At 35.6% G+C, this 20,778-nt stretch overlaps 1 protein-coding gene across 1 annotated transcript in view; it reads right to left on the bottom strand.

The window, feature by feature from the left end:
- Positions 1–5,603: 5,603 nt before the first annotated feature.
- Positions 5,604–20,778, bottom strand: part of LOC139139801 (transient receptor potential cation channel subfamily M member 8-like) — a 54,585-nt gene continuing 39,410 nt past the window's right edge. The window contains exons 11-17 of the mRNA XM_070708731.1: positions 13,087–13,230; positions 12,472–12,708; positions 10,781–10,964; positions 10,423–10,519; positions 9,598–9,950; positions 7,810–7,910; positions 5,604–6,399 (exon numbers count right to left, since the gene is read on the bottom strand). Coding sequence (XP_070564832.1) covers positions 7,819–7,910; positions 9,598–9,950; positions 10,423–10,519; positions 10,781–10,964; positions 12,472–12,708; positions 13,087–13,230 — 1,107 coding nt within the window. The 3' untranslated portion in view covers positions 5,604–6,399; positions 7,810–7,818. The remainder of the gene's footprint in view (positions 6,400–7,809; positions 7,911–9,597; positions 9,951–10,422; positions 10,520–10,780; positions 10,965–12,471; positions 12,709–13,086; positions 13,231–20,778) is intronic.

Raw genomic sequence — 20,778 nt, 5'->3', positions numbered from 1 at the left:
CTTGGAGTCGTAGAATTCATGCATGTTGTGTGTGTGTGGGTAAGGGGATTGTGGTGTCAGGTGTCCTCCGTCAAATCTGCTCTTATTCTCAGAAACCACAGTTCAGAAATCTTTCATATTTTATGTACTAGCCACTCAGGATGACAGTACCTTGGTTTGGTAATTCGATGAGGATGTTTACAGTTTGGGCTAATTTCTTATCTTTGATCAAACATCTTTTCTCTAGATACTACTGGTCAGATTACTGTCAAATTTGTTATGTAGCTTTGTAGGAATGCCTTTATCAAGATATATAAAAATTACCACAAGAGTTGCATATTTGAATTTTTAGCTCATATTTGGTATGTATAAAAAAACCAAAAAGAGCTTATATGGTGAGTTGGTGGCATCTGTATGTATGTATGTATGTATGCATGTATGTATGTATGAATGTATGTATGTATGTATGTATGTTTGTATTGTATGTATGTTTTTTTTGAAGTGACCTCGTTCTAATTTTTACCTGTCATGCTGTCAGTGATGTATCATCTGTTTGCATATGAATGGTTACTTTCATGAAGTTGTTTTAAAACAATTGATGTTGCATTGCCTTGTTCAGTTGAGAGTCCCTGATTTCAAGTTTCAGTGATTCTCTGTATCCATTTTACATGCAAAACTGCAGGGGTCTTGTGATAAATTATGATTAAATATGATTAAATATCATTTGATGCATTGTAATATTGGGGAACTTTGACAACATCATGGTAATTAAAAATCAAATTGATTTTATTTATTATAGTTTATTTGAAAATGTCACCACAATTTGGTAAACAACCTTTATGTCACAGAGGATGAACGATGAGGGCTACCAAGGAACTTATGTGTGCACAGATATATTAAGAAGTCTTCTGCAATGCTCAAGGATATTCTATTAAAGTGTTGACGGGATCAAAATACCCCTGCATATACAGTTGCCCTACTACTAGAATTAAAAAATAGAGGCCATTCAATCACTTGATTTAAAGAGATGGATTTATTTATCCCCTAAACCCCATAAAGGTATCCCAAGAAAAGATAACACGGTACCTTTACACCATGTGCCCATAACAAACTTTCTGGTACACTTTATAGGGGGAAATGAATGGTTTAAAATACTACAAAGCAAAACACACTCTGTTTCATGGCAATCTTGTAGAAAAGAGTTCAAATATTGCTCACTGAGGTCTGGTTGAAAAATTCACAGATATAGTGTTTTTCATAAAAGAACAAGAGAAATATCTGAACATTGAAATTGGTGTAACATTTCTGGAAAAACTGCCTTTTATATTCTACAGATGTACAACTCCGCTGTTGAAATATGTGACAAAAAACTGCCATGTATAGTCTCTAGATGTACAACTTCGCTGTTGAAATATGTGACAAAAACTGCCATCTATATTCTATAGATGTACGACTCAGCTGTTGAAATGTGTGACAAAAAAACTGCCATGTATAGTCTCTAGATGTACAACTTCGCTGTTGAAATATGTAACAAAAAGATCAGTAAGAAAATTTTTACAAATGCTTAAGAATATATTTAAATGATCAAAGAACAACTTATCACACAGTGATGATTTCACGCTAAAACAGCGAAGTACACTATCTGTGCTGTGATTATGGTAATTTTTAAACATGTTACATTTAGAAAAGTAATGATCCACAACTTTTCAAACTATCGATTGGTGGACAAATAAATGACAGTGGATAATTATCATATCATATGTGACGTACAGCTGACAAATCACAGTTGTCAACACTCTATCAATGTGACAGGATAAACTATAGCTTGTGGATCACTTCGTAGCATTTGTTAATGTTAACAAACAATCATTAAACCTATATAAGGAACAAAATACAGAGAGATATATCTGAATAACCTGTTCAAACCAACTACTGATAAATGTTGTTCAATCTATTTACCTGTAAAACTTTCTACCTTATACCAGAGTAGGGATGACGTATTTCTGATCTGTTCAAATTGTGTAGAAATATGCAAATTTGTATTTTTAAGGCAATTTTTTTCATGTTTGGTGAAAAATTTCTTTCACATAAAACTTGTCTTATAGCTTTGATATTTGGTATACAGCTTCATAGGGGATGATCAAAATTGGATATATTGAAATTATGGTGAAATCTACAATGTTCTATTTTTGAGGCAATTCATGCCATTTTTGGTCAAAAAAATTGTTTCACAAAAACTGCTTGTCTGATAGCTTTAATATTTAGTAGACAGTTTCCTATTGGTTACATTAATGTGATGAATTAATATTGTGATGAAATCTGTAATTTTGTAATTTTTGTGGCAATTCTTGCCATTTTTAGCTCACGTGTGTAAACACGTGGGCTATTGTCATAGCGATGTCTGTCTGTCTGTCCGTGTGTGTGTGTGTCTGTCTGTCTGTCTGTTTACACGATAACTCAAAAACGCCTGAACGGATTCAAGTCAGATTTGGTACACAGGTACCATATGCTACTTGCAAGAACTGATTAGATTTTGGTTAGTGTGGCTGCATATTAATGAAGTTATGCAATATCGTTTTTTTCCGTACAATGGTTTCCCTATGGAGACGGTAATGACAGTGTAGACATATATCAAGAAATACTGCACAAAATTTCATGAAACTTTTAACAGATGACAATCTCAGAACTTTATGATGATACTGTGAGTGTCATGTCAATTACCTTCTCATTTGCATATTTAATGAACTTTTGTTATTAATGAGATAACTCTGAAATTCCTGCACCAAACACTTGATGATACTTGCAACAAATATTGATCTGATATATATCTAATTATACTTAGAAGCATTGGGCAGTGTCAAGTTAATAAATAGGTCATTTGCATATTTTATGAAGTTTTGTAATTAGTCATATAACTCCAATATAACTTGACCAAATGTGATGAAATCTGCTGCAGATACTGATCCGACTGATATCTAACTGTAGTGTAAAGCATTAAGTAGTGTGAAATTAATTAAGGGTTCATTTGCATATTTAATGAAATTTGTAATTAGGTATATAACTCTGAAATTACGGCACCCAAGTCTTTGAAATTGGGTACAGATATTGTTTTGATAAATATCTAATTGTACTGAGAAGCATTTGGCAGTGTCAAGTTAACAAATAGGTCATTTGCATATTTTATGAAGTTTTGTAATTAGTGATATAACTCCAAAACAACTGCACCAAATGTGATGAAATCTGCTGCAGATACTGATCCGACAGATATCTAATTGTGGTGTAGAGCATTTACTTGTGTGAAGTTAATTAAGGGTTTATTTGCATATTTAATGAACTTTGTAATTAGTGATATTACTCCAAAATTACAGCGTTAAATTTGATGAAACTTGCTACAGATGTTGATCTGATAAATATCCAATTGTACTGAGAAGCATTGAGCAGTGTCAAGTTAATAATTAGCTCATTTGCATATTTCATGAAGTTTTACAATTAGTCATATAACTCCGAAATAACTGCATCAAATGTGATGAAAACTGCTGCATATACTGATCTGACAGATATCTAACTGTGTTGTAAAGCATTTAGTAGTGTGAAGTTAATTAAGGGTTCATTTGAATATTTTATAAACTATGTAATTAGTGATATTACTCTAAAAAAACAGTATTAAATTTAATGAAACGTGCTACAAATGTTGGTCTGATGGATATCTAATTGTCCCATGAAGCATTGAGCAGTGTCAAGTTAATTAACAGCTCATTTGCATATTAAATAAAGTTTTGTAATTAGTGATTAAAATCTGAGAGTACTGTGCAATGTTGAAAAAAACCTGCTTCATATAGTGATAACATATATCTTATTGTTCTGTGAAGCGTACTACTATTAATGAACCTGTTGTAAAACACGTGAGCATATTCAGTTCATATCTGGTTGGTCAAAAAATTGTTTCTCAAAAACAACTTGTCTGATATCTTTGGTATTTAGTAAATCGGAACCTAGGGGTATCTTAGTAAGATATATTGAAACTGTGATGAAATCTTCAATTTTGTTCTATCCATAGATTGACACTTTTAACACCTGTAACACAAACCAAATGTATGGAACTGGTGTGTACAATTCTTTCAGACTGTGTATTCGAAATATTTTCAGTATTATTCTTTAAAGTATTATTTTTGAAATAAACAGGTCATCCATGCATGCACTTACTTTGTGAAAGACAGGATGGTGAATTTGGATGAATCCTGGAGGAATGAAAGACAGGATGGTGAATTTGGATGAATCCTGGAAGAATGAAAGACAGGATGGTGAATTTGGATGAATCCTGGAAGAATGAAAGACAGGATGGTGAATTTGGATGAATCCTGGAAGAATGACTGAAGTCAAAATATTGTTGTCCACAGTGTTCGCCCAGGTAAAGTGTTGAATGAAATGTACCTAATCAAAATGAGTCAATTACTTCTGTCCGCCCAGAAAAATTGGCAAAAAAGTAATCAAATTTACAAAAAAGTTAAAGCACCAGTTATTAATGTGGTGGATTTGTATTATCCAAACTTCATCCACAGACATTATAATATGCATATCGATATATCCATAATTATATCATTTACATATATGATATGTATGTAATTATAATAATTTGAAAAACTGACATGTGCATGTTGACACTGACAGGCAAATGTTATCAAGTTTGTGTATCTTTGAATCCCTTGTTTTTTATCTGTCTGTCCTTCTAACAAATCCTGTGTGGAGTTTGAATTGCTTCAAGCTGAGAAATAAACTGTACGAACAAATGTGTTGCTTCCATGTTAATCCAAGATCTAGATGCTGCATGGAAATATCTGCTAGAAGATACAGACTTGCCATGCTCACGTTGGGTACTTTGTGAAGACTGAGACACAGTGTCTCTGGCTGTGCAAAGCGATACCCATGGCAACAGACCACTTGTAAGAATAGTGCAGCTTCTTTTCCAAATGCCCTGGACTAACAAAGACCAATGCTGTTTTCTACACACCATTGCTTCTACTGTGACTACTGGTTTTGTTTTGGTACAGTTGCCATGCAATGCACTGTAATACAATGCACTGCACCGCAATGCACTGCACTGCATTGCAGGTTGTTGACATGGATGTTTGGATGTATGACTATCATAGAATACATATGTACAGACCTGACAACATTACATCCTGTATCTACAGACCTGACAACATTACATCCTGTAACTACAGACTCTTTTATCAAGCACACAGTTCAACATCAATACCATACACCATCCATATCCTTGAATGCTCTGCTATATGTACATGTTACATTTATAAAGTTTCTGACCGAGGTTTTGAATCGATTCATTTTTATGTGAACCGGGTTGAAATTAATTTGGGATAATTGGATTTTCATATTTTTCAAATTTCTCAAAAATGTTAGGTGTCCCATACCTGAATGTTGCAATATTACAAATTATTCAGAAAAACAAGTGTATAACTTAAAAACAAAAGCTGATGAGCTTACATTTGCAGATTAAAGGTATACTGTCACCTGTTCCAATTTTGCTACAGTTACCATGGCACGAGAAAATCTAACCAATCACAGATTTTCAGCGGATGACAGCTTTTAAAAACAGCGCCGGCACATGGGCATTTTGAATATATGACCATTGACCAAATATGGGCTTATTTAGATTACAGGTGCCTGTATACCTTTAAACAAACAATACTTCACCATCCCATTATCCTAAATTAGTTCCAATCGTGTTTGTGACATCCAGTTAGACGAAAACAATATAAAAGACTATTCTATTAATTCAATATTGGATCTGAAGTACTTCAATTTTCCAGTAGAAAATGACTGCAACATATTTGATAATTTGAAGTTTAAAATGTTCAAACAGGTTAAAATATCATTACTTCGGATCAATAAAAGCCTTGGGATATCTAATTAATCCCAAGGGCAGCTAATTTCCGTTCATTTATCAAGGTGTTCGCATTTCATATTAGTACTGTAAAGAAGTCAACGCATGCAATCATACCATGGTTGTGAAAGAATACACTGCTCTCCTACAATGACTTGCTAGCCCTATCTACATAGAAACCTATCAGTCCTTAATTCAATCGACGTGAAATATTACTCTGAAAGGAAACTAATCCAATCTCAATCATAACTAGGTTCTTAGTCTAGAGAAGGGACATTTCGAACATCTTACAGATAACTATCATCAATGTCCCTTACTTTTGTTGGTTATTTATACTTGATACATCCAGACTTATGCCACTGTATTTTAACGTTAATTTGAGTTGTCTGTCTCCATATTTTTATAGCCATTCAGATTAGTACATGTCAATATATCTCTTCTGTCTAACCGTTTCAAGCTCTTCCATCATGCTGTCAACTCAACATGGAACTCCATGTCCAGTAACGTGTGATCCAAATCTGCAGATAGAAAATTTAAATGTTGTGTATTTAGAAGTAATTATTACTGTTACAAATAAAAGCACTTTAATGTAAGGCGTATTTTTCGGTTATAGTGGCATAAAAAGAGCATTTTGTCATTGGAATGAATGGAATTTCTGTACATAGCGTGAATCCCAGAACGACTGGATCAGACTAATGGTTCGTATCTATGAAACTCTATGATTACTACAGGAGGCTGTAAATTGATACTGTTTTCAGGAAGATATCCAACGTTATATGAGTCATGACTTTTATGAATTTTATAATAGATCATGACAAAGTATTATTTTATGCAATGAATATTTCATGGAAATTATGATTCCATTGTAGAAAAATTCGGATCTTTGGCCATGACCTCCTCAACGATCTCGCCGTTAGCAGTTACAAACGTTGCTGGGAGACAAATTCTGACAATATGGAACCCAGCGGATATATATAGAGTTTCAGCCGGTCTTCTTCTACGTATGAACGTAACAATGTTAAAAATATAATGATAACATTCATTAGTGAGTCTGTTAGTCTCAATAATCCAAAAGATATTTTCTTCTTCAATATTTATACCTTGCTTAGAAACCGAACAGAGTCATAGAATTATTCAATATGATCTGCAGGATTTGTAGTTGAGCGAGTACAATCGGATTATTTTGAATTTCTCATTATTGGATATTAAGATAATTCAAAGATATAAATTGTTACATTATCATATGCATATACCGAACGTCGCGCGTGCCCAATAAGATTCAATGGTAACTTGTTGATGACGTAGCGGACCGCATAGTCATCATTTAACTGAAAGTGAACCTGAACTGTTTTGAACTTGACAAGTTCGGGATTTATAAAATATGAAATTACATGTTTTACATAGAAAATTCTTTTTTTACGAAATTATGCATAAAACATTCGATAAACCGCATGACAGTGATTTTTATATCAATGCGCCGTTCTATGATGAAAATAGGTCTGCTTTTAACGGATTTTCGTCTATCATGAAAATAAATCATACATGTCATTTGCGTGTAAATCCAAGTTTGGAGTGAAAACTATGTAAAAGAGGTATCTAGCTAAGACATGGCCGAAACAAGACACTATGTACCCTCGAGGCCAAAGGTCACCTGCCCTCGTGCACATAGTCCCTTGTTTGGACTATAATATATATTGTATCAATAAATTAGTAATATATGTTCATAAGGAGAGGGTTCGTTGAAGTAGAGATGCATCGAAAACACGTCATTGTCATTTGCATAAATGTAAGACATTCTGTACTTGTGCCTGACAACGTACAGTATGTTCTTACAGAACCTAAGGTCAAACCATGATTATCTAAAATTTGAGAACTGGCACTAAACATTTTTGCTGGAGAAGGATTTCTAGAATTTCTTGTCGTCTTACCTTCCGTGCTTAATCATTTGACATTTGCCTCTGTTTGTTAATGGTAAGGTCGATAAAACGATCAACATTTTTACGAGATTCTTCGAATTTGTCAAGTTTATCTGAATTAAAAATAAAAAAGACATTATGTGTGGTACTTGAGGTACACAGATTGATCGGACACTGACATTCATCGGAAACAGAGAAGTTCCTAGAAGACAAATATATGTACGAGTATGTGTAAGCTTATCCTGCATGAGTAACACCTACACGAATACCTATTGATGCGCAAAGTGATGGAATCTAAAAATTTAAGGAAGTACCCTGGATGAGGTTCTTTGAATTGACCCGACAAAAGTAATTAATGAACTCGATCGGAACTAATTTGGGATAATTGGATCTTCATATTTTTCAAATTTCTCAAAAGCTGATTAGCTGAATGTTGCAATATAACAAATTACTCACAAAAACAAGTGTGTAACTTAAAAAGAAAAGCAGATGAGCTTACATTTGCAAGTGAAAACGACCTTATTTCACTATCCAATTATCCTAAATTAGTTCCAATCGTGTTAATGGTTTATGTACCTGACTTTCAGTGCATGACTAATAGCATATACCGTATATAATTTCAATTATATTATATCAATCCGCAGTCACAACAGTGCGTTGTTCTGATTGGACGAGGGCTCACTGCGGCCGTGGTGAAAAAACAAGTTTTAGCGGTGCTGAAACTGGTCCCTCAACTAGCACAGAAACTTAAAGGGAAGTGGTCGTCGGAATTGCCCATGTGCAAATTTCTTGTTTACAAACAATGTATTTCATGCACTATATATAGATGCATCATGTCAAAATAGCTGCAACATTTAAATTCTATGATGCACATTAAGACAAACATGTTTTAACTTTCATCAGTCGCCAACGTTTCTTGGATACAGCATTTATATCGGTCTTAGGGGTCCCTAGCGACCTTTGAGCGCCGTTCCGACGACCACCGCCCTTTAATACGGAAACAGCATTTTAATAGTAGGAAAATCAGCGTTAGAATGAGTTAAATGATTGAATACATGGAGATAATTGCAAGAGCAGAGTAAATGTTTAGAATGTCGCTATTACAACTGCCGTAATAGAGCATTTGGCTTACACTGAGCCAAATCAGCGATGTCCGTGTTTGTCATCTCCCGGTGGTGCGGCTCTTTCAGGGAACATGGTACCCTTGCGTACCGTGTTCCCGGAATCACGGAAAAGGGTTTTTTCTTCATCACGTAGGTCCGTGAAAACATGGAAAAGGGGTACTTTTTTGCAAAAGCTGGTCCGTGAAGAATAAGAATACTTTGACACCTGGTAAATAATTTCTTAGATGTACAGCCATGCCATCGCTAAGTTGAAAATGAGATATTTTTAATGAGGACGTCACCATGTAACTCTTCTCCCGAAAGTTACCATGTTACTCTAGCCAGTCCATCTACTGACTACCTTGCATACTGTAGACTGTATTGGGGGTAGGCTGGTACAGACAACAACGCTACACTACATTGATGTGACAGGCAATGTTGAAATGACAACAATAGGTACAAAAAAATCCGAATAATTCCTTGTCAAATATATAAACAGACTCAGCAAATATGTAGAACTGTAGGCGAGTTCCTACTTGCAAATTAGTAAAATCTAATAATGATGATAACCTGAATTCGTGATTAAGAACTTTTGTGCAAAATTGGCTGTTAATCTTTTCGCGTGATCATATTCATTACTATAACAAATACTTATCCTTGCCTTCAAAGCGATCTCATTGTCAAGTAAGTATCGTACCTTTTGGCCATGAATCATCCAACGACGTTTCAACACTTTCCCTTAGCGAAGGTTTCAACACTTTGCCGAACATTATGACTTTGAAGAGAGTACGGAAATATTTACTTCTCTGTGACGACGATCGCTCAGTATTTGATTCTGCTTGATCCTCTTTCCCTTCCTCCTTTTTCCCTGCCTTTGGCGGATTTATTAATGGCAAACAGATAACCCATGCCATTGGACGAATTATTAACCATTCTAGAACATTGAAGGGTATTGGCAATATTGGAAAAGCAAGACATTCTTCCACCAAAAAACATTCGATATATCCAGCAACTTCTGACGATTGTTTTGCTATTTCACTATATCCTTGGCTGTGGGGATAAAAACAAAGCAGAAATTCATGACATTCGTTGATTCAATTACAGTCACTCATTACATTGCCATGGTATAAAGTTTTCGACATAGCAAAGAGATGTATGTATATTTTTAAGGTCATCGTTCAAGCCAATAGTGATTTTCAATGTGCTTTTTGACGGCAAATGTATCTTTTAAATGTATGAAGCGCGTTCAGCAATAGCCCTCTACAATTTCTTTCAGAAAAATCCATGTTTATTTTTCAATGAGCATAGAAAATGTTTGACAGTATGATTAAACATTACTGGAAAAAATAGCCAAACTTAAGATTTGCCTACAACACAAACTTCCTATTGCAAGAGCGAGGTTTGATACCCTTCCATAATATATTCCATCATTAGTTTTGGTGTACAAATACTGGATCATTCATAATACTTGCATCTCTTCTCCTACTAAGTATACTTACTGTACACGGGAAACTTTACTTACTTGAAAACAGCAATTAAAAGATTTAACAGCAGGATATTGGAGATTAGCATATAGACAGCCGTTAGCATTGGAACCATATACGGATGTGTGCTTGTTGCTGGAAAAGATCAAATAATTCTTCGTATTTGCCATGAACATTTGCCGAATATGACTGGGCTAAAATGCAAAATTGTACAACTTCTAAGTTTCTTTTAGCTTCATTGGACATTGATGACATTTTCACCGATGGAGCACTTCTAAAACTTAAGTCTGAAGCAAAGCTACATAATCTATTTACAAGTAGGGCCTAATCCACGTCATTTGTCTTAAAAAGTAGGTGATGAATGATTTCAGAAAAAATCGATTATGTTTTATTAACCTTCAACATCAGTAATCTCTTCCAACTGTATTTCTCCGTATAATTGCCAATACGGAAGTGACAGCATATCAAGCGTACTATTTAAGGATAATGCCTCATTTGGATGCAGGAACGCATGGTACGTCACTCCAAATCCAACGACGAAGACAAAAAATATGAAGATAAATGGCGGCAGATCAGGAGCCTAAGTGTAAGATATTATACAGCAAATTTTAAAATGAAATTGATTCAAATTTTAGTCAGACTATGTGAAAACTTTTACCATAGTGAAAAGGCCAAGTAAAACATTTTGTGAGTTGAGAGAGACGACAGCATAACTTACTTTATATTCTTATATAATTTTATTAACTTTTTATCATTCGTCGACGAAAATCAAATACAATTATAAGTCAAAAAACAGACTTGTGCATTTTACAGTCATGATGTAATACCATCAGTGAAAAAATCTACGTTGTCCGAGAGCGCAGATCTGGATATTACTAAGAAGCACTAGTACTTATTACGGTATATTGAGAATTATATCATGCCAGTATATTGATGACGCAAATACAGCGATCTGATTGGTTGAGAGGTGATATTTAACCGTGCTATATTCGCGATTTATACCACTCTTGGCCACGTGACCCTTTGTTTTCGCCGTTTATTTAATTCCGTAAATCCAGCAGTCTTTATTGCAGTCAAAATCTCGTGGTATACCGTAGCTAGGTGTGGTTTATTGCTTAAACAGTAGACCAACTGATGTTAATGACAGTGCAGGTGTTCCTTATCATGTACGGGGTGTCACTTCTATCGCTGGCGTTTTGGCTGAGTTCACAAATCTCTGGATTTGGGGGGGGGAGGGTTGAAGGGGACTTGAAAATTCAAGGCTACATCATGGGGGGAACTTGAAAATATAATGGGGCTTGATAAATCTGCTGGTTAGAGAAATCATGAAGGACCACCCCTAATTTCTAAAGAAAATTGCAAGCGTCGGACCCTGGGCGCGGTAATTCTTCACATATTACAAACCGGTAATTTCTCTTACCCATGGAGAATAGCACAAATCACATAAAACTGCTCAGCCACTTTGTCAAGAGTGGGCTACATGCGTGTTTCTAAGTACAAACAAAGTGAAGATCTAGATTCCAGTAAACATCTTGTCTACCGCTTAATGTCCCGGAATTATAGTTGGAGTCTGTACGCGTTCTATAAGGTATATGATAAAACCTTTACGGCTTGGGTCCGCGTAGTCTGTTTCCGCATCACAGGGATAGCTCAATGGTTACCAGGTATGCCGCGAATCGACGAAGAAATTGCACATAAAAATAACGAAAATACATGAATATCTTTGAGGATGCCACTATCATATATCCAACTAACAACTGCATGAATGACTCACAGTTTTTACCATGTTTTGATACCTAAAGATGAGAATAAATTTACACGTTTACAAATTACGTGAAAACAGCTGTCTCCACATAAATACGCGACGTCGGCTCCCACTCTCAGAACCAGAGTTCTTATACGATATAAGGTTTTATAGGAAGAATTTTCAGAAGCGATGAAATGTATCTCTTCGATGTCCGTGCTATTTTGTATCGACTATGATGCTCTTAAACGGCTTGCACTTTTCTCTTGTTTCAGTGTTCTGCAATATTTTTATTACATTTTATTTTGTGTGTATGTGTAGAAATGGGAACAAATAAACTTACCAGCATCATTTGTATCATGCTAACTTTCTTGCCCATGTAACGATGAATGGCGGAAAATTGAATGAAACGTATGTACATGGCTATCAGAGCCAAGCAAAACACAAATTTTGTCCAGTGGAGATGATCAGCATCAAGGGTAAACCGTAAGATGACGCCCAAAGCGTAGAGAAATATTATTGTCCAGTCAAGTGTATTCCATTTTGAAAGATGACTACTGTATGAGAATGAGTACAGAAACTGAAACATGAAACATACAAAACTCAGTTTGGGCTAATATGTTCCGCGTTTCCCTTTACAATTACTGTTAATTGCTCAAATAAAGGTTGGGCAAGCCTACAGTTGAGATAAACTTAAAACCTATGTGGCTCTTTGGTGTTGCATTTACTTCCATCGTATAAAGTTTACCAAGGCTTTAATAACATTTTATTCGTAGCATTATTTTATTTTCAAATCACTGACTTCAGAAATCTGTAACATATCTCAGAGGCAGTATTGGGATAAGACTCGTAATCTTTAGACGAACAACCTTTTCGAATTTACATGTATGCTTGTCGTTAAAAGGTAATCTTTGATATCGTGAGCATTCTTTGTTTCTCTAAGAACGAAGGTAATTACCTGTCGTAGTTCTTCGACAGTTATGCCGACCATCATCAAAAAAGCGATTTTTTCTGGTAAACTGACTTGGGTCCAGTCTTTCACGTGATGAAAGTCTGTCATAAGAAAGTAACTGACCACCACTATGGTAAACAAATACACCAGCTACAAACATGAAATAGGATGAATTAATTAGTTTCGTTATGAGAATAAGTTATAATTATCTTGTTGCAATGCACAATTGCGGCCGATGGGATGAAATATGACATCGTACTTGTAACGTCAACATTATTGAACAAATGCGGATTGATGGATGGATGTAAGTTTGTATGTAACAAATACAACAACTTGCAAAAGTACAATACCGTGCTACACGTTTGATTACGATAGACTTGATCAGTAACTATACCACTCTATTAAACTAATTACAATGGATTCCACTGCACATCAGACTTTAATTACAGAAGTGTAATACTTTATAAAATTGTGTGCAATCATATTGATATTCCGATTCATCAGCATTTTACATTATCACCTGTTACAAGAACTAGACATGCTCATGATCTCTCTCTACAAATACCAAGAGCTAGATCAGATCTACTTAATTATTCATTCTTTAGGGACTGGTCAGTTTGTTCGGCCTGGGGGGTGGTGGTGGATTATTTTTGTCGACGTCAAAAAGTGGCTGACTCCCCCTACTCCAACTTTCGAAAACAGGGTGACCCCCCCCCCCTGCGCTATATATATAATATATATATATATATAATATATATATATATATATATATATATAATATATATATATATATATTTATTTATATATATATATATATATATATATATATATATATATATATATATATATATATATAATTTCGGGGTTTATTTAAAACATTCAGTCATTCTGTGTTTTAATGAAATTGTTGTCATGTCAATGAAATTGTTGTCATGTCAGTTGTAAGATAGGGACTTAAAAGTGTCAATTCTAAAGTTTGAATACAGTATTTTGAATGAGCTGTACGTATTCCAACTCTCTTTATGCATAACCAAATGTCCCAAAACTGTTATAAGAAAAATGCGATTGTGAAATTTTAGTGCATATTGCTTCCTAATTCTAATACTGAATTCTCATAGAGAAATCAGAAAAGTATCAGGAACTTGTCATGCTTTTCATATGAACTGCAGATTTCATAATAATCAGTACACTTTGCAAAACAGACTTTCAATTTACAGACATCAAGATAAATTCTGACATATATCTCTGATGTATTAAAATACTGCGCCCGAAGGGCGTGCAGAAAAATATTAAACATCCAGATATCTCTGATATATATATCTGATGTATGAAAGTCATGCAGATGAAGGGCATGCTGAAAAATATGTTTTATATTTTAAAGTAACGCACCCGAAGGGCGCGCCGACAAATTTAAAACATACAGATACTTCTGATATATATATATATGTCTGATATATCAAAGTTTCGCGCTTGGGGGCCTCTGAAAAATATGTCTTATTGTTATTAAAGTTACACGCTCGAAAGTCGCGCCGCAAAATGTGACTAAGTCATAAAATTTGTGGCTGGCAAGATGCATTCTAGGCAAGTATGAGCCCGTGTCGAAATTCAAAACACACTGACTCCATTGGGAATTTCAAAAACATGGTGAACCCCCCCCCCCCCTCACCAAAGTCAAAAAGAGGGTGACCCCCATGAATCCACCGCCCCCCCCCCCGGCTGAAGAAACTGACCAGTTCCTTAGCATGACAGTTTCTGAGTGGAACTCCATAGTTCAGTGGTCAGCTCACAATCGCTGTTGTCTTTTAAATATAATTAGCTCAACCATTACAATAGTTTGTCGATAGTCTCACACGCACAAGTCCAATTTGCATTTTTGTTGGTTTCATTAAAGGGACAAAATCGGCCATTTTTCATGAATTTTGTTTGATACGAGATACTACTTGTATTGTTTGACATGTTGAAAGATACTGATTGAATGGGTGACCATGCATATATTCGACCCCAGTTTTAGACACGATAAATGAAACCATCGCGAGAATGAATATATGGTCATGTCTATTTATTCTTTCTCGCGATTGTTTCAGGAACTAATCTGCCTGAGCTGGGTGTTGGCAACTCTACAAACATTTTGGACATGAAGTGAAATATTTAAGGTTCCACGACAAGAAATTGACCTTTTTAAGTTAACAATTACCTAGTGGTGAATAAGCTCAGAACCCCCGTAAATTATATATTTTCGGAAAGCCTAGATATAGGGGAACATTTTGGTTACCAGAGTGTCACAATTTTTTACATAAGTATCATGTGACGGGTAATTTGCATGACCTTTCTCAAATTGGTTTTCCCTATGTTTTGTTTCAATGCTTTGAGATATGTGGCTGAAATTTGTGTGAGTGCAAGCTGTCCATAGGATCTTCCAAAATGTCTCAGAATTTTTTTTTAAACCTTCTTAAACATTTTTTATGCCAGAAAAACTTCCAGAGCGGTGAATTTAATCTTAGTTTATTTCTTTAAAATTGTGCTCCAAAAAAACTAAGCAAGATATAAAAAATCTGAGACATACTTTGGAAGGGCGTTGTAACAGCTTGCATTCCAGAAAGTTTGAGTCAGATATTTTGAAGAATTGAGACAAAACATAAACCGATTTTTGAAAGGTTATGCAAATTACCTGTCACATGATAGTTATGTAAACAATGGTGACACTGTTGTAACCAAAATATTCCCCTATATCTAGGCTTTCAGAAAATGTACAATTTACGGGGGGTTCTGAGCTTATTAACCATCAAAGAATTGATAAATTAAAACGGTCAATTTCTTGTCTTGGAACCCAAAGTGACAATGAAAAGTGACACTAAGGTTTTTGACATTGCTAACCGATTGTATATGTGAATTCCCGACATGCACAGAAGTTGGAAGCGATTGTGAAGATAATCTTGGGGATTTGACTATCATTGCTTCAGTTTTGTTGTCATTTCACTGAAGTTTGTAGTGGATCATCCAAGTTTTGACATTAGTAATACAAGTTTGCACACCATCAATTGAAACCTGAATGAGATCAATTGTGCTGACTTTATATAGTTGGTTATCATCTGCAAAAGCATGGTGCTGAATTCCATGATTTCTGACAATTTCAAAGAGAGGTTCTGTATACATAACAAACAAGATAGATCCAAGTTCTGAACCTTGAGGAACTCTTAATGGGAGAGTGGACGAATCAGATCTAAAACCATTAATAGTAACAGTTTGAGTTCTATCAGAAAGAGAGGACTCGAACCAAGACAGAACAGATCTGGTTATTCCAAAAATGTGTTGGAGTTGTTGTAAGAGAATGCTATGATCTATAGTATAAAATGCAGCTGAAAGATCTAAAAGAGTTAGAATGCCAACATTGTCAAGGGCAGTCAAAAGATCGTTTACATTCTCAGGAGAGCAGTTTCGGTACTATGTTAATAGCAGATATCACTGCCATGTTGGATGTCGGTTAATAAATGAAGATAGAGATAATTACATTTGAACAACACGCGGCGCATTTACAGGCAATGGACAACACTACAAGATATTTAAATGAGGGACGCGTGCAGGTTGTGCGACGACTTGGCTAAATTAAGCTTTGAACTTTGACCAACCATACATTCTTGACTTGTTAAATGACAGCTGCCTGGACAGTTTGCATATTCTTTGTTGAAACAGAACAATAGACTCTGAATATATTTGTTTCATCCGTGTCTGAGTGTAAATGTTCCATCGAACCCATATTTGCAAAAAATCTACAAATGCTCGTAACTGTCACTCACAGTTTTTAAAACCATCGGTTTTACTTCACCGTGTCTTCCCAAAATTCAAACAAAACAAGTGAAACCATTTCAATAAATACTTTGAAAATTATTCCGTTATTATAAATTGTTAGATATTAATATTTGATGAGTTTGGCGGAATATGACACTATTAGAGAAAGTGAAATGTACTTTGAAAATTACATCCCTGGTGTACTATGCCGCAGGTTTTGCTTGGTAAGCTGCGACATGAACAAATCCTGAAACGGTCATTTGGAGAGAGATTTTATGATGCAAAAAAATTTATGAGAACAGCTAAATTTGATATTGGAATTTATAATTATACTGGAAAATCATTTCTACTGTTTCACATCGGATAGAAACAAGAACCATTAATGTGTAAACATAGTCACTTCCTACACAACGGAAAATGTCATTCATCAACGGTTGAGGAATATAAACACCCCGGATGCGAAATGATGATTATCCCTTAAAAGTGTCACAGTTACTTTTTCCCTCAAAAACCCTTTCACCGTTCCGAAGTAGACCAATTTTGACGGTTAGGCCAAAAGTGGCTGAGATGTCCATTTTCGGGCGTTTACACCTTATTGCAAGCTTATTCAAATTTCTACACTCGACAGCTGCCTTCGATTACATTTACATTGCTGATTTGTTGATGTTGGAAACAATTTTAGCGTCAAATAACCTGTAAATCGGTGAAATTTGGTCTTAATTTTCAAATATTTGGGTACAAATGATTGGCAGTGGGGGCGCACTCCATGCTGGTTCAAATTAAGGGACCGACAACATTATCACTTACTGCGGACAATCTCTACAACTTAGAGTATAGAGCCTCTACAGAGGGAATATGCAATGGCAGTCTTATACATGATCAGAGGTATTATAAAATAGATCAGCGCAACAATTTCTAGGACATCTGACCGTATATGTGGATAGTTAAAACTTTGTTACGTGCAGAGAAAACGAACAAAAGGGTGAACTCAGCAGTTAACGTTTAAACAAATTTATTACGAAAATAAAACTAATTGCTAAGTCAGGGATAGAGTACAAGCTTTAAAAGTGTACAGACTACTTATCTCAGCTGGGACGGCAAAGCTCCAGTCTCAGAGTTGTAACAGTCAGTTGGATGAATGAACAGTCCTTGCAGGCTTGAAGCTGCACAAAGTCCACAGTATAAATCCAGCGTTGGCAGTGAAGGTCTTGAAAGTCTTGAGAATGACTACTGCTGGAGTTTAGTAACACACAAGAGACACGATCCCAAAAGTCTGACTGGAAGCTGTGCACGTCCCTTTTATAAAGGCATATAAGAACAATCTAGAACTTTTATTGACATGCTAATTACTGTTCTAAAATTATCTCCCTTACACAACTAATCAACTTTCCAGAACATTCCAAACATGACTAATTGATTCAAGGTTGTGAGGTCATCAAGGGCAGTGACCTTGGGAATGTTCTAGACTAATTGAACTCAGGTCATGATGAGTGTGGGGGAAATGACCTACATAACACACCCCCTCTTCAAAAAAGAAAATTTTTCAAAGAAAAATCTTTCTTTTACAAATGTTATCTTGAAAAGGATTTAAGTACTCAAATTTTGTTTTACTTTAAAGTAAAATTTCTTGAAAGTGAACAACAATAAAATTTCTTGAAAGTGAATAACAATAATTTCTAAATACGAGAGAGACAGTCTGCAATTAAATTGTCTCTGCCTTTGATATGTCTAATGTCAAGATTAAACTCCTGTAACATTAAACTCCATCTTAGCAATCTCTGATTTTTGCCTTTAAATTTCTGCAGAAAAACAAGAGGGTTGTGATCAATATAAACCACTATTGGCTGATTTGAAGAAGTAACATAAACTTCAAAATGCTGTAAAGCTAATATCAAAGATAAACACTCTTTTTCAATTGTAGAGTAGTTTCTCTGGGATTTGTTAAATTTGTGTGAAAAGTAGCAAACAGGATGTCCCATGACTATCTTCTTGCAATTTGTTGTTGGAAAACTTGAAATGGCACTGAATTTGGCATAAAGTATGCATTGTAAAGTCCAGTTATTTTTATTGAGTTCGATAAAGTCATTGTTCGCAAATACTTGGCTTCCTCCTGGAGATATTCCGCTTTTGCAGGATTCAGTCCGTCTGGGTGTTGTTCCACTGGATTACTGTCGCAGACATCTTCGTTGTGATGGGTGATGTTTGTCCTCGTTGGAACATCTTGAAATAGGTGTTTATATTCGTGGAGCAGTTCTTTCACCTGTTGTTGTTGTTCTGGCTGGAGGTGTGCCAACTTTGTAGACTCCAGCTTCTCCAGGATTTCTGAGTTCTGAAGCTTGACCGAGCCCAGCTTTGAGTTTAGAGTATTTTCACTCAAGTCAGTTTCAGTATCACTATCTTCATAATGGTTTGAACTGACTGCACTGACAGGCTGAGTTATAGTAGGATTATCCCTATCAAAATATGGCTTAAGCATATTTATGTGACATAGCTGTTTTTGTTTTCGCCTGTCAGGTGTTATTATGATGTAATTTAAATCACTCAATTTCTTATCAATTAGGTATGGCCCAAAGTAACGAGCATGGAGTGGTTTGCCAGGAATTGGAAGTAGAACAAGAACTTTTTGACCTGGTTCAAACTTCCGTTTTGAGGTGCTTTTATCATATTTGGTTTTCATTGACTGCTGAGATGACTCAAGATTTTCTCTGGCTAATTCACATGCTTTAGAGAGTTTCGTACGAAAATCTGACACATATTGCAAAATATTCAGACAATCATCATCGTCTGATAGGAATTTCTCTTTAACGAGCTTAAGTGGGCCACGGACTGTATGTCCAAATACAAGCTCAAATGGGCTAAAACCAAGAGACTCTTGAATTGACTCTCTGACAGCAAAGAGCAGAAAATGAATTCCTTCATCCCACTGCTTCTCTGTGTCAAAACAGTAGGTCCTAATCATGTTTTTCAAAGTTTGATGAATCGCTCAAGAGCACCCTGACTTTCTGGATGATAGGCGGATGACCTATACTGTTTAATGCCTAGCTGATCCATTACTTGTTGAAAAATACCAGACATAAAGTTGGAGCCTTGATCGGACTGGACACATTTAGGGAGGCCAAATAAAGTGAAAATTTGACTAAAGCTCTCACTATAGTCTTTGTCTTTATATTTCTCAGTGGTATGGCTTCTGGAACCGAGTTGATGTACACATTATTGTCAGCATGTACTCATTTCCTGATCTTGTTTTTGGTAGGGGCCCAACACAGTCTATTAGTATCCTACTAAATGGTTCTTGAAATGCAGGAATTGGCTGTAAAGGGGCCTTTGAATAGTCTGATTTGGCTTTCCTACCATTTGACATGTGTGACAAGTTTTACAGAAATGTGCTACATCCTGCCTGAGGTTAGGCCAATAAAAGTGACTGAGAATTTTATGATAAGTTTTCCTGACTCCTAAGTGACCAGCCCAGGGCGTTTCATGGGCCAGGCGCAATATTTCAGCACGATAGGGCTTTGGAACCACAATTGATGTTTTATAGCCCAGTCGTCATCAACCAAGACATCTGGAGGTCTCCATTTACGCATGAGAATACCAGATTTTGTATAATAGGAAACAGAGCTATCTGAAGTTTTACCTTCATCATCTACCCTGTCAAACAAAGACAAAATATCTGGGTCTTTGTGTTGTTCTGCAATGAGATTTGATCTAGAAAATGTCTGACTTTGGTCAGCAGAAGTTTTACTGGAAGTTTCAAATCCACGAGGGATAACGGAATGATCCGTGTCAAACACCTGACTGAGAAAGGTGTCATTTAAGTCAACATCTGTGACATTATTTTTGAGAGTATTTTGATTCTCAGAAGTTTTCTTTGACATGGCTCGAGTAATGGCACATGAAGGAAATAAATCGGGT

The sequence above is a fragment of the Ptychodera flava genome, chromosome 9 (assembly GCF_041260155.1).
Source record: "Ptychodera flava strain L36383 chromosome 9, AS_Pfla_20210202, whole genome shotgun sequence".
Taxonomy (NCBI): Eukaryota; Metazoa; Hemichordata; class Enteropneusta; family Ptychoderidae; genus Ptychodera; species Ptychodera flava.
Note: the sequence above shows the minus strand (reverse complement) of the source record. Positions and strands in the feature narration are given on the sequence as shown.